Below are 13,396 nucleotides of genomic sequence, written 5' to 3' on the forward strand. Positions count from 1 at the left end.
CCTATAAAGCGTTACATGGGCTTGCTCCTACCTATCTTTCCGAGTTGGTCCTGCCGTACATACCTACACGTACGCTACGGTCACAAGACGCAGGCCTCCTAATTGTCCCTAAAATTTCTAAGCAAACAGCTGGAGGCAGGGCTTTCTCCTATAGATCTCCATTTTTATGGAACAGTCTGCCTACCCATGTGAGAGACGCAGACTCGGTCTCAACCTTTAAGTCTTTACTGAAGACTTATCTCTTCAGTAGGTCATATGATTGAGTGTAGTCTGGCCCAGGAGTGTGAAGGTGAACGGAAAGGCTCTGGAGCAACGAACCGCCCTTGCTGTCTCTCCAGGGCCGGTTCCCCTCTCTCCACTGGGATTCTCTGCCTCTAACCCTGTTACTGGGGCTGAGTCACTGGCTTGCTGGTGCTCTTTCATGCCGTCCCTAGGAGGGGTGCGTCACTTGAGTGGGTTGAGTTACTGACGTGAACTTCCTGTCTGGGTTGGCGCCCCCCCTTGGTTGTGCTGTGGTGGAGACCTTTGTGGGCTATACTCGGCCTTGTCTCAGGATTGTAAGTTGGTGGTTGAGGATTTCCCTCTAGTGGTGTGGGGGCTGTGCTTTGGCAGAGTGGGTGGGGTTATATCCTTCCTGTTTGGCCCTGTCCGGGGGTTTCTTCGGATGGGGCCACAGTGTCTCCTGACCGCTCCTGTCTCAGCCTCCAGTATTTATGCTGCAGTAGTTTATGTGTCGGGGGGCTGGGGTCAGTTGGTTATACCTGGAGTACTTCTCCTGTCTTATCCAGTGTCCTGTGTGAATTTAAGTATGCTCTCTCTAATTCTCTCGTTCTCTCTTTCTCTCTGAGAACCTGAGCCCTAGGACCATACGTCAGGACTACCGGGCATGCTGACACCTTGCTGTCCCCAGTCCGCCCGGCCTTGCTGCTATTCCAGTTTCAACTGTTTCTGCCTGCGGTTACGAAACCCCTACCTGTCCCAGACCTGCTGTTTTCAACTCTTAATGATCGGCTATGAAAAGCCAACTGAGATTTATTCCTGATTATTATTTGACCATGCTTGTCATTTATGAACATTTTGAAAATCTTGGCTCTCTCTAATTTTCTCCTTCTCTCTTTCTCTCGGAGGACCTGAGCCCTAGGACCATACGTCGGGACTACCGGCCGTGGTGACTCCTTGCTGCCCCCAGTCCGCCTGGCCTTGCTGCTATTCCAGTTTCAACTCTTCTGCCTGCGGTTATGGAACCCCTACCTGTCCCAGACCTGCTGTTTTCAACTCTTAATGATCGGCTATGAAAAGCCAACTGAGATTTATTCCTGATTATTATTTGACCATGCTTGTCATATATGAACATTTTGAAAATCTTGGCTCTCTCTAATTTTCTCCTTCTCTCTTTCTTTCTCTCGGAGGACCTGGGCCCTAGGACCATGCGTCGGGACTGCCGCCCGTGGTGACTCCTTGCTGTCCCCAGTCCGCCTGGCCTTGCTGCTATTCCAGTTTCAGCTGTTCTGCCTGCGGTTATGGAACCGCCACCTGTCCCAGACCTGTTGTTTTTCAACTCTTAATGATCAGCTATGAAAAGCCAACTGAAAATTATTCATGATTATTATTTGACCATGCTTGTCACTTATGAACATTTTTGAACATCTTGGCATAGTTCTGTTATAATCTCCACCCGGCACAGCCAGAAGAGGACTGGCCACCCCTCATAGCCTGGTTCCTCTCTAGGTTTCTTCCTAGGTTTTGGCCTTTCTAGGGAGTTTTTCCTAGCCACCGTGCTTCTACACCTGCATTCTAGCTGTTTGGGGTTTTAGGCTGGGTTTCTGTACAGCACTTCGAGATATTATCTGATGTACGAAGGGCTATATAAAATAAAATTGATTGATTGATATTGGGCATGATGAAGTTGAGCAGTGACATGAGCTCCAGGAGGTTGTTCTGCACTGGGGTCCACGTCAGCAGCAGATGCTACTTGGCCTGAGATCAAATCAAAATCAAATCTGATTAGACTTATATCGTGCATACCATACAGCATTTTACAAAAGGTGTCAGAATACACTGCAGTGAAAAGGAAGACAGTGGGGTGACTCACAGGAGATAAACAAGACATTGTTTAGGCAGGAAGAGGAACTGTTTAGAGGCTAAGGTAAACACCATTAAAATGATGGGCCTCCCGAGTGGTGCAGCGGTCTAAGACACTGCAACGCAGTGCTAAAGGCATCACTACAGACCCGGGTTTGATCACAGGCGGTGTCGCGGATATGGAAGGCAGACGGGAGGAGATGAGATCAGGTGGGAGTCGGACCCTTCTAGACAATGAGAAGGCAGATACGCATGTGAACAAGAGGCCATACAGATAGATAGATATGACTCATCTTTGTATCTGTGCCATTATAGCATCTGTGACAGCATGGGCACACTAATAAAGCAGCTCACTGTTTACGTCAGCATTTCCCCGACCCCCCTACGACAACCGAGAAAAGCATGGCAGGATCAACTAGGGAATCGTTGTGTATTGTGAGCATCCACGTCCTGGGGTTGAGGATGGACGGAATGAAACATTTGGGACAAGTAAATCAGGAAATGTGAGCACGTCCAAGTTGTTAAGATTTTAGAAGTTGAGGCTATCTCCATTTTAAAATAGTACATTTCCTTCTTCTTCATTGGCTGATTGCTCCCAACTCATAGGAATCCCCACCCAGTTGACTATTTTAAAATGGTGGAAGACCTCAATGCCAAAACATATTATATCTCTCTCTCTCATCAGTGCATTCGTAACAACCTAACCATTATGAAACGTCTATTCAATCAAATAAGCCTCACGTAGCATATTAGCAATTCAATGTTTTGTTGACCAATTTCGACACTCTCTCATTGACCCCCATTCAAAAATTCCTCGCTTTGTGGGTTTATTTTCACGGAGAGATTTTGGGCATTGTAAAACCTATCACGTCGCCTCTTCCTCTCTGCTGTTTCAACCAAGGTGACCAATGAAAGCCCTCCCTCCCCCGGTGCCTCCAGCAATGTTCTGATGTTGATGGCCAAGAGGTGGCGGTAGAGCAGCGAAGCTCATGTTCTTCAGCTCATGCTCGGCGTTCTGAGCTTTCGGGACAGGCTGCGGTCATTGCCGATAGTCAGAGCGTAGCTGGCAGCAGACACACAGCAGCTCAAGGAGCCACACAAGGTTCCCACAAGTAGTCTGTGAGGCATGGCAACCACTTGACTACCATGAATAATGAATGAGTCACAGGTTCAGCTTACAAAGACCTTTTCAGGTTCAGTCAAACGCTGAATATATTATCATTATTGGAGTGTTAGCAGAAGCCTGGCTGGGGTGACTTACACGGCTGATGGTTTTACAAGATCTCCACTAATTCCCCTGGATATTTCCAGAGGCACTTAGGCTAAGTGTCTCGCTCAGAAGACACACAGCAGTTAGCTAACACAGTAGGATGTGAACCTGTAGTCTACTAGACTCGAGTTTACTTCTGTGTATAGTCATTCTTGCATAACCATCATTCTTCGATTTTGGACTTACAGGAAATGATTATGTTGTAGTCGACCCATTTGTGGAGAATATCATATCGAAGGAACCTGCGATCCTCCACAGACCCTAAACACACACACAATATAAATAGGACAATCTAAACTGAATCTATATTTGGTAATCCTTTCACTTCTGGTGACTTAAACCAACAGGTTGAAATCTGTATAATCAAATCAATGTTAAGCCTTAACCATGATGGCTACAGTATGATGTGTCCCACCATTCAGAATGAACAGATGAGTCACTCACCATAGTACACCAGAGAAGCAAAGTCTGTTAAAAGCGAGGACTGGCACAATTACCATATAAGCGACGATTATGGATGAAGACCGAACTAACAGCTGATTGAAGACGGGACAGCCGGGCATTCGTGCAGTTGACTCTGTTTCCATGGTAACGTGGAATCTTTACAATGTGATGTCACTTTGTTGTTCCTTGCTTTAACAAGAAAACAGAAAAGAGATGGCCTGGATGGTCTTCCCCCAAACCCTGCCAACAGAAGACAGGTGGTGGTTCATTACAAACACTAATTTACAGAGACTGGATTGGCACAACAAAGAGAGCCCCGCTTCCCAATCACATTAACACAGGATTTCATCTGTTGTCATGCCATGTGTGCCGAGTCTCAGAGGAGCTGAAATAAACTGTTGGAGACTGGTCAGGAATAACAACTCACCATTTCATCAGTAAGGATTCCACTCAGGTTGTTCTGGTATAGCAGAGTCAGCCAATTTTGACCAATTAGCTGATAAGGCTTCAACTGGAACCTGGAGAGGTCAAAGTAACAGAAGGATGTGTGTGTGCATTCAAAACTGCCTATGTACATCAAATCAAATCAAATCGTATTGGTCACATACACGTGTTTAGCAGATGTTATTGAGGGTGTAGCGAAATGCTTGTGTTTCTAGCTCCAAAAGTGGAGTTATATCTAACAATTTCACAACATATACCCGATACACACAAATCTAAGTAAAGGAATGGAAGTAAGAATAGTTATTTCCGGCAGTATGTAATAACACAAAAAATGTTCTGGGCTAACAATGTAAGGAATAATACAGAGGGCACCATTATCAATTATTTACATGTATTAGATTGTGTTTGTCTACGAAAATCATTCTACATAAATACCTGAATGTGTATGTCAGTGAGATGAGCAGCTAAACCCACTTGCTGTTGAGGATCTCAGGCTGTTTCTGGAAGCCCTTGTCCCTCTCCACCACTTGAGTCACGTCCTGCATCATCTTGTTGGTGATGTTCTCACACTTGGTCAAGAGGCTGCGCGCCACGTCCGGTTCCCTCAGGACCACACAACAGCCCTGCACCAGGTCAGTGGAGAGGCCGTTCCCTCTGTCGAGAACAGCCACCTGAGGGTACACACACACTTTAGACCAATTAGCTAGTAAGGCTTCAACTGTAACTTGGAGAGGTCATAGTAACATAGGGAATTCAGTAATGTATCATAATGAAAAGAAAACTGTGTGTGGGTTCATACAGGTTTTTTGTGCCACTCACCAGATTCTCCCACTCGTTAAATGGGCGCAGCTCGACAATCCTCCGGGCCTTCTTCACAGAGCAGCCAGAGATGAGAGACAGCTCAACCGGCGATGCCTCCTGGAAAAAACAGAGGATCTGTCCCTTCACATTAGACCCTGTTCCAACCTCCTGATCTGAACCTGAGGCATCCAAGTTCCATCTCCATGCCCTCAGCAGACACATCAAAGTCATCACTGGCCTTGTCCTCAGAGCTGGTGCCTGGATCTGGAATCACCTTCCTCCTTTTGTCTGCTCCTTCGGTCAGCCTATTGAAGGTCTTAATTATGCTCCCATTGGTAGGCTTGTGAGGTAGTGATGGGGGATGACCAGGGGGTTTGGCTGCTTGGGCTGCCTGGCATGCTGAGGTTTAGGGGGGAAAACTAGCTGATGATGATGCCTGGGTGTCCTCTTGACTGGACCTCTCTAAGAAAGGAAAAATAATCAGTCTACAGGACCTGGGAGGGAATTTGGGCTACCTATTGCCTCAAATACTTTTTCTCAAATAAATAAAATTGATGCTATTCTTTTAACACAGGAAACTATAGGGCTACAAGACAGCAAAGGATTTAACTAGTTACCTAAAATAATGTAAATGTTTTTGTTTTGTATAAACAGACACACACACATGCAACATGAAACACAAAACTCTCACCCTCCTCTGAAAACTTGCACAGTGCTTAAAGGATTTCCTCAAAATGTCAACCATGCTCCAGAAGTGGTTCTCTAAGCTCTCGTGTGCATGCAAGATAAGACAAATAGATACAGTTGTAAACCAAAACCACACATTTTTTGTCAAAAGAATTATTAATATGCAGCTCCCACATTTCAAACAATTTTGGGTCACATTTGCCAACATTTAGGGCATTGATGAATGTGTTGTGGAACTGCAGTGACAGAGAACACAGGCACTGTAGAGAGGGATTCTACAGCCTTAGTCTGTAGAACGAGGAACTTAGTCTGCAGCTCTTCCAGCTGGGCTCTGGACCCTCGTCCTCAGAAACATCTGTTTGGTTGGACAAAAACACACTGGCGCGTGAAGTCCGAAGGCAGACAGGCCAATAAGAGTGTGAGCTCCTCCCCACGCAAGCCTACCCCTCTGTACTGGAGATGACAAATAACAAATGAACAAGCAAGGTGGCAGTATATCATCTTGGTCAGGGAAATAAACTGCTAACCTCAAGGTCAAAACTCCAGGTGGGGCACAGGGCTCTTGTGCCCTTGAGCGCAGCACTTTAGCCAAATTACTTCAGTAAATCTCTAGCTCAACACAGATGACTCATACGTCAGGTGTAAACTGAGAATGCACCCTCACCCTGGTTTGGGGGTGTCATGGAGGCTGGAGGAGGTATTGGACTGCAGTCAGGTGGACTCTAGGACCGGGACGATACCAGTATTGCAATATTTTTTCAAACGCACAAATGTGTCACTGGATGACAACATGATGAGTGTTTCCAGCATTAGGGCTGTTTTCCTAAAGAAGTTAAATCTGCTTTGTGTTTTGTTTCCTTGCCTCGATACTAACAAGTATTGCGATACCGGTATTGTCCCGGCCCTAGTGGACTCACAACTAAATCTTCCTGGAGGGCTGGTTTCTTGCTGGAGTTGGATGCCCCACTCTCCTGGGAGCTGTTACACACCTCTAGTCTCCTCTTACGGGCTGGGTCTAAAACAGGACATTAAGGGGGGCATATTAACACACCATGAACATCACCACACTGTCTCTAGTTTGTGTTGCTGGGAATAGAAACCCCAGAGATGAATTGCACTTAATTGCACTTATCTCAGTTAAACATATCTTTCATGTTCACGTTTCACTAACTCGTTGAATTCCATGTCACAGAGCAGGCCACAGAACATGACACAGCAGATCCCATCCTATTCCATAGTATTGATTTTTTTTAAACATGAGAGCCTCGGTAAAATTGTCCTCAAAATCTTGAATAGTGTGTGTACAGTATGTGTGTAATGTGTTTGGCATCAGATCCCCCTAATCACTTGTACATGCCTTGTGTTGAAGGTATGCTGCAGATAAGAGGGCTGATTTCCTCTGCTCTGTGTAAACCTAGAGTGGTGAGGTTGGATCTACAGTATTTAGATGAGTTTGGTGACTAACTTACCTCCCAACAACATCATGGATGACCCAGATATCTCCTCATCTGATTCAGAGTCTAGTACCACACTGTTCATGCCTCTCATTGAGCCAGGCCCTGGGGGACATTGGGTCTCTGAGGTCTCCAGGACAACAGTCTCTGCAAGTGAAAAATGTCAAAGAAAAAGACTCAACACAAAAGTGCCTATTGTGAGAGCATGTTGACTGTTTTGGATAATGCCTTATTTTGCTATGGTCAGAGTTTATGTAAGGGTTACATTTTTCCAAACGTGTCTTGGTTTACATCCCAGTAAGTGTCAATACTGGGTCTAGTATCAGGCACTACAGGGACCACCCTTTCCAACCCCAAAATATAACTTTCTTCGATAAGTGTTACGTCTATGTCAGGGCTCCCCAAATGCGGTCCTGGAGCCTCCACTGGATGCAAGTTTAGTTTTTTTGCCCTAGTACTACACAGCTGACTTAAATAACCAACTCATCGTCAAGCTTTGATTATTTGAATCAGCTGTGAAGTGCTAGGGTAAATACACCAACGTGTTGTTCGAGCTAAACAAGCAATATCGTGAAATCAAACAGGCCGGCAAACATGACCGTTCGTTGTCAGCAAGAATCACAACCTACCTAGCTAATGGATCTTTCACCAGACAGGATTTCAAACGTTGTTATTTTGTTTTAGATTGATGCTGATTAACTAACGTTAGCTACCTAGCTTGCATTCCGTACATTGAGATAGAGATTACCCTGCTAATGTCGACACTAACTACTGTACGTGAATTAGTCTACCTCTGACCTACAATAGTAAGATAGCTAGCTACATCCTTGCCATCAGGCGTCCTCTTTACTGATTACATACACATATGTAGAACGCTTAGTTACATTAATTGCAGATAGCTAGCTACAACTTTGTATCCGCTGAATTACAAAAACAGCACGTGGTCAGACAGACCAGCCAATCAGAGACAAGTGCGCATTGCGATCTCGTGCAAAAAAAATCACAATTTAAAGGGATAACACTCAGTAGGTGACACATGAATTACATTTTATTGAGCACCTTGGACAGCTCCAATAATTTCAAAGATTTGGAGTCACTGGTGCATAGGTGCTTTTTATAAACTGGAGATGCCTTCTCTGACATAATTAAATTAATGTTATTAACCAAGTACTGTAAAATGATCCCTATAATAGTCTATTTTAACCACATAGCCTAAACAGGCTGTCAGAATTCAGATCATTCGGGATTCAGAAAATACAAGATACAGTTTGAGAGAACAATGATGTTGGATGTTTCAAACATACACATACACATTCTATAATAATGTGTGGTTGCAGCAGTACCCAATACGTGTGGATGATTGGGTTCAGGCTTTGCTTTATGGCTCCCCAGATGCTCAATTTCGAGCAGTTGCCTATATTTCCTCCAGGTGACATAACTCCTCCACTCCATTAATAACACCGCTACCAGCGAACACATCAATCTGAGGATTGAGACGGCTGCCCCCAGTCTGGCTGGAATGCAAGTCACATGGTCTGTGAATGTAACCAAGATTAACAGGCACAGACCATGTGAATGAAATTGCTATCTCCAACATCTTGAGTGGCTCAATCGGCACATCAGCTACGCATTGGCTACTATCGATTGATAAAATAATAAAACATGGTTTTGAGCGATACAAGGAAGAGTAACTGCTGCTGTAATTGTAACTAATCTGGACTAAGCAACTAGTCAAACATTTCACTTTCAATGTACAAGAGTAGGCTACAATATTAGCCCTAGTAACCTACACTTGATCAATTGAGAGGTTTGGTTGATGAAACAACCCACTGGGCAAAAAAATGGTTGAATCAGCATTGGTTCCACGTCATTTCAACAAAACAAATATATGTGATGACTTGAATCAAGTGAAAAACTGATTGGATTTGCAAAAAGTCATCGATGTAAGGGAATTTCGTATTTTTTCACTCAACTTTTAACCTAAATCCAATAACATGGTGAAATGTTTTGTTGATTTCACGTTGAATTCACGTTAGTAGTTCACCAACTACTTCTCTGATCGAGTTCAGTGTGTCAAATCGGAGGGTCTGTTGTCCGGGCCTCTGGCAGTCTCTATGGGGGTGCCACAGGGTTCAATTCTTGGACCGACTCTCTTCTCTGTATACATCAATGATGTCGCTCTTGCTGCTGGTGATTCTCTGATCCATCTCTACGCAGACGACACTATTCTGTATACTTCTGGCCCTTCTTTTGACACTGTGTTAACAACCCTCCAGGCGAGCTTCAATGCCATACAACTCTCCTTCCGTGGCCTCCATTTGCTCTTAAATACAAGTAAAACTAAATGCATGCTCTTCAACCGATCGCTGCCTGCACCTGCCCGCCTGTCCAACATCACTACTCTGGACGGCTCTGACTTAGAATATGTGGACAACTACAAATACCTAGGTGTCTGGTTAGACTGTAAACTCTCCTTCCAGACTCACATCAAACATCTCCAATCCAAAGTTAAATCTAGAATTGGCTTCCTATTCCGCAACAAAGCATCCTTCACTCATGCTGCCAAACATACCTTTGTAAAACTGACCATCCTACCAATCCTCGACTTTGGTGATGTCATTTACAAAATAGCCTCCAAAACCCTACTCAATAAATTGGATGCAGTCTATCACAGTGCCATCCGTTTTGTCACCAAAGCCCCATATACTACCCACCACTGCGACCTGTACACTCTCGTTGGCTGGCCCTCGCTTCATACTCGTCGTCAAACCCACTGGCTCCAGGTCATCTACAAGACCCTGCTAGGTAAAGTCCCCCCTTATCTCAGCTCGCTGGTCACCATAGCAGCACCTACCTGTAGCACGCGCTCCAGCAGGTATATCTCTCTGGTCACCCCCAAAACCAATTCTTCCTTTGGCCGCCTCTCCTTCCAGTTCTTTGCTGCCAATGACTGGAAAGAACTACAAAAATCTCTGAAACTGGAAACACTTATCTCCCTCACTAGCTTTAAGCACCAGCTGTCAGAGCAGCTCATAGATTACTGCACCTGTACATAGCCCATCTATAATTTAGCCCAAACAACTACCTCTTTACCTACTGTATTTATTTATTTATTTTGCTCCTTTGCACCCCATTATTTCTATCTCTACTTTTTTCTATCTCTACTATCTCTACTTTTTTTACTTGCTATATTGTATTTACTTCGCCACCATGGCCTTTTTATATTTTTTTTATTTATATATATATTTTGTTTGCCTTCACCTCCCTTATCTCACCTCACTTGCTCATATTGTATATAGACTTATTTTTCACTGTATTATTGACTGTATGTTTGTTTTACACCATGTGTAACTATGTGTTGTTGTATGTGTCGAACTGCTTTGCTTTATCTTGGCCAGGTCGCAATTGTAAATGAGAACGTGTTCTCAATTTGCCTACCTGGTTAAATAAAGGTGAAATAAATCAATAAATAGTCGACAACTCAACCAAATGTAAATCAAAACGAGGCTTGTGCTTATCCTATCCAAGGGGTGAGGCTACATTTCTGGGCTCCCAAACGTGTCCAAGTGCAAGTCTGGCAGCAGTTGATTTTTCGTAGATAATGAGAGAGATAACAATACAATGTAGTCTTTAATTCGCCAAAAACACATACTGATATGTTTTTCCAATGGTGCTGACGTTGCACATTTACCATCACCATTTTTCATCTATAACGCGCTTTCGACGACGGTAGCCAGTGCGGCAGCCAGTGAGCCCATTCAAACCTACCACCGCCAAAAATATTTGGTGGCCTATCTGTATCAGTATTCTAAACTACATCAAATGGACAAAACATGTTTTCATTATTATTATCTCTTACATTCAATACCAGCCTAAAGTAGTGCATGCTGATAAAAGGCATAGCAGATTTTTGACTAGAAGAATATTGGATGATGGGAAAACTCCTGAACAAGATATGCTATATTTTAGGCTATGTGTTTGTATTGCTTTACATTACGTTCGTTGTTATTTAATGACTGCAATGGATATAAGAGTGCATTTTCAATGTAATCCACGTTTTTATTTACATAGATGTACACTCTTATAAATTGATAAGTCAAAACATCACACAATGTGAGTTGATTTTGCACGTTTGATTTTGTGTAAACGGTAGGCTACCCCACTGGTATTTTACAGTGAACATCAGAGTGAACATCATTGAGAGCTCCCATGTAGCAGTACGCCTAGGTTATGAGCATATGTAATATGCCCTCAATGATTTTTCCCCTTATCTTGATGTTCATACTTGAACAGTCTCACCTGTAAGACATTGTTTTTCTCTACTGACATGCTACTTTCCTTGAATAATATTCGAAAAAATGTTGCAACCTTTTCAATGACGTCAAGACGGTTGTTTTGGTCCTGTCTATCCAATTGGAGCCATCACTTACATTCTACAGGAGCCGAAATGGGTCTAATCTTGCTCCGTAGCTGTCCTCCAGGACATACCACAACGCCCTTCGGCGGGTGTATGGTGGTACCCGACTGCTGCTTTAAACAGCAGCACTGACATGGAAACCCCTTTGCAGTTGCAGAACGATTTCCTTCAAGAGCAGCAGTTCCAGCATCGCTGTAAGTACCAGCACTACTGCGGACGAGAGGAACGGCTCACGAAGGAGCGCAACCAATGCTGCACCTGTAATAACTGTACATGTGATGCAAGAAAAAGCCTCGTTTTTCGCGGGACGTCGCCGAACACTCAAGGAACTTTAAGGACGCCATCCGTAACCTATTCGAGGCAAGGTTCTCAGTTTAGCGTCTGTGAGTTCACGCCCTCCAGTCATGGTATTTCATCCAGACATCATTACCATCAGCAGTGCCACAATCGGCAGTGGGGCAGCCCGAGCAGCAGCCACAGAGACAGTAACTCGTATAACGAAATAGCCATGAGTAGCTGCAGATACAACGGCGGCGTTATGCGACCGCTGAGCAACTTGAGCTCGTCCCGCAGAAACCTACACGAGTTTGATTCCGAATCCCAGCCTTTACAACCAATCTCTACCGCAGATGCGTCGGACACCCTAGCCTCTAAACCGGAGAACAATTCCACCACCCTAATGCCTTACGCATCGGGAGACGGAGGGGGTGGATGTAACAACAGTGGCAGCAAATCGGGTAAAAAGAAGAACCAGAACATTGGGCAAAAGCTTGGACATAGAAGGGCCTTGTTTGAGAAAAGGAAGCGTCTCAGCGACTATGCTTTGATCTTTGGGATGTTTGGGATCGTAGTTATGGTTATAGAGACTGAACTCTCATGGGGAGCCTATGGAAAGGTGCGTAACTCAAACCCTGTAGGCTGCAGGTCCATCTTGGTCAGAAGGATTCATTGACTGGCATGTCGAGTTTACCAGGAAAAACCGCAAGTTTCATTTTAAAGGGATTTAAACCAGTAGTAGCATAGTCGATTTGTTTTCTTTACACATAAAATATTTAGACAGTAAAGACTTAACCCACAAACCATCTGATCAGCATGGCTGGTCTCTCTCTTGCAACCTGGTCTCATAGACTAGACACAAAAATTGGTATGATATGTTACGTTTGGTGTGTTTACATAAGACAGACGGTTACATAGGGTGATCGGTCAGGGTGAATGGGTGGGCATATAAAGCGAACCTCTAGCAACCGAAAGGTTGTGAGTTTGAATCACATCACGGACAACTTTAGCTAATTAGCAACTTTTCAACTACTGACTACTTTGCAACTACTTAGCTTGCAAGCTAACCCTAACCTTAACCCTAGTAGCTAACTCCTAAACTTAACCCTCAACCATAGCCTAGCTAACGTTAGTCAACTAGCTAACGTTAGCCACCTAGCCACCTAACTAGAATTCGTAACATATCATACGTTTTTCAAATTCGTAATATATTGTACATTTACAAGTTCGAAACATTGTCATATTGCAAATTTGTAACATATTGTGCATTTGGAAAATGTGTAACATAATGTATGTTTTGCAATTTCGTAACATATTGTAACGACCCTGGGTTTATAAGAAATCGACTCTGCCGGACGAGCATGCTTTTGCGGCACAGTCGATAGCGCGCCGCACCTCGGGCTAGAAGGTCGAGGGTTCGAGACCTGCTCCCTGCTGTTTCATTACAGTATAATACAAATTGTAATTCTTAACATATCATATGAAATGAGTGATGTACATCCACAAATGAATACATACCAT

At 44.0% G+C, this 13,396-nt stretch overlaps 2 protein-coding genes across 3 annotated transcripts in view; one reads left to right on the forward strand and one right to left on the reverse strand.

Annotated features, from left to right (window-relative positions):
* Positions 1-3,645: 3,645 nt before the first annotated feature.
* On the reverse strand, positions 3,646-7,669 carry smarcad1b (SWI/SNF-related, matrix-associated actin-dependent regulator of chromatin, subfamily a, containing DEAD/H box 1 b). Its single transcript, XM_055874013.1, is given in 8 exon segments — positions 3,646-4,036; positions 4,224-4,314; positions 4,715-4,911; positions 5,060-5,236; positions 5,238-5,552; positions 6,646-6,743; positions 7,198-7,329; positions 7,666-7,669. Coding segments are annotated over 8 exon segments (1,083 nt in total). The 3' UTR covers positions 3,646-3,967.
* Positions 7,670-11,406: 3,737 nt separating this feature from the next.
* kcnn2 (potassium calcium-activated channel subfamily N member 2) overlaps positions 11,407-13,396 on the forward strand; it is a 30,953-nt gene continuing 28,963 nt past the window's right edge. The window contains exon 1 of one of the 2 annotated variants that reach the window (XM_055874577.1): positions 11,407-12,494. In XM_055874577.1, the coding sequence (XP_055730552.1) occupies positions 11,733-12,494 (762 nt within the window). In that variant the 5' untranslated portion in view covers positions 11,407-11,732. The remainder of the gene's footprint in view (positions 12,495-13,396) is intronic. The other variant, XM_055874578.1, reaches the window with a different exon arrangement.

This window comes from Salvelinus fontinalis, chromosome 21 (genome assembly GCF_029448725.1).
Source record: "Salvelinus fontinalis isolate EN_2023a chromosome 21, ASM2944872v1, whole genome shotgun sequence".
Lineage (NCBI taxonomy): Eukaryota > Metazoa > Chordata > Actinopteri > Salmoniformes > Salmonidae > Salvelinus > Salvelinus fontinalis.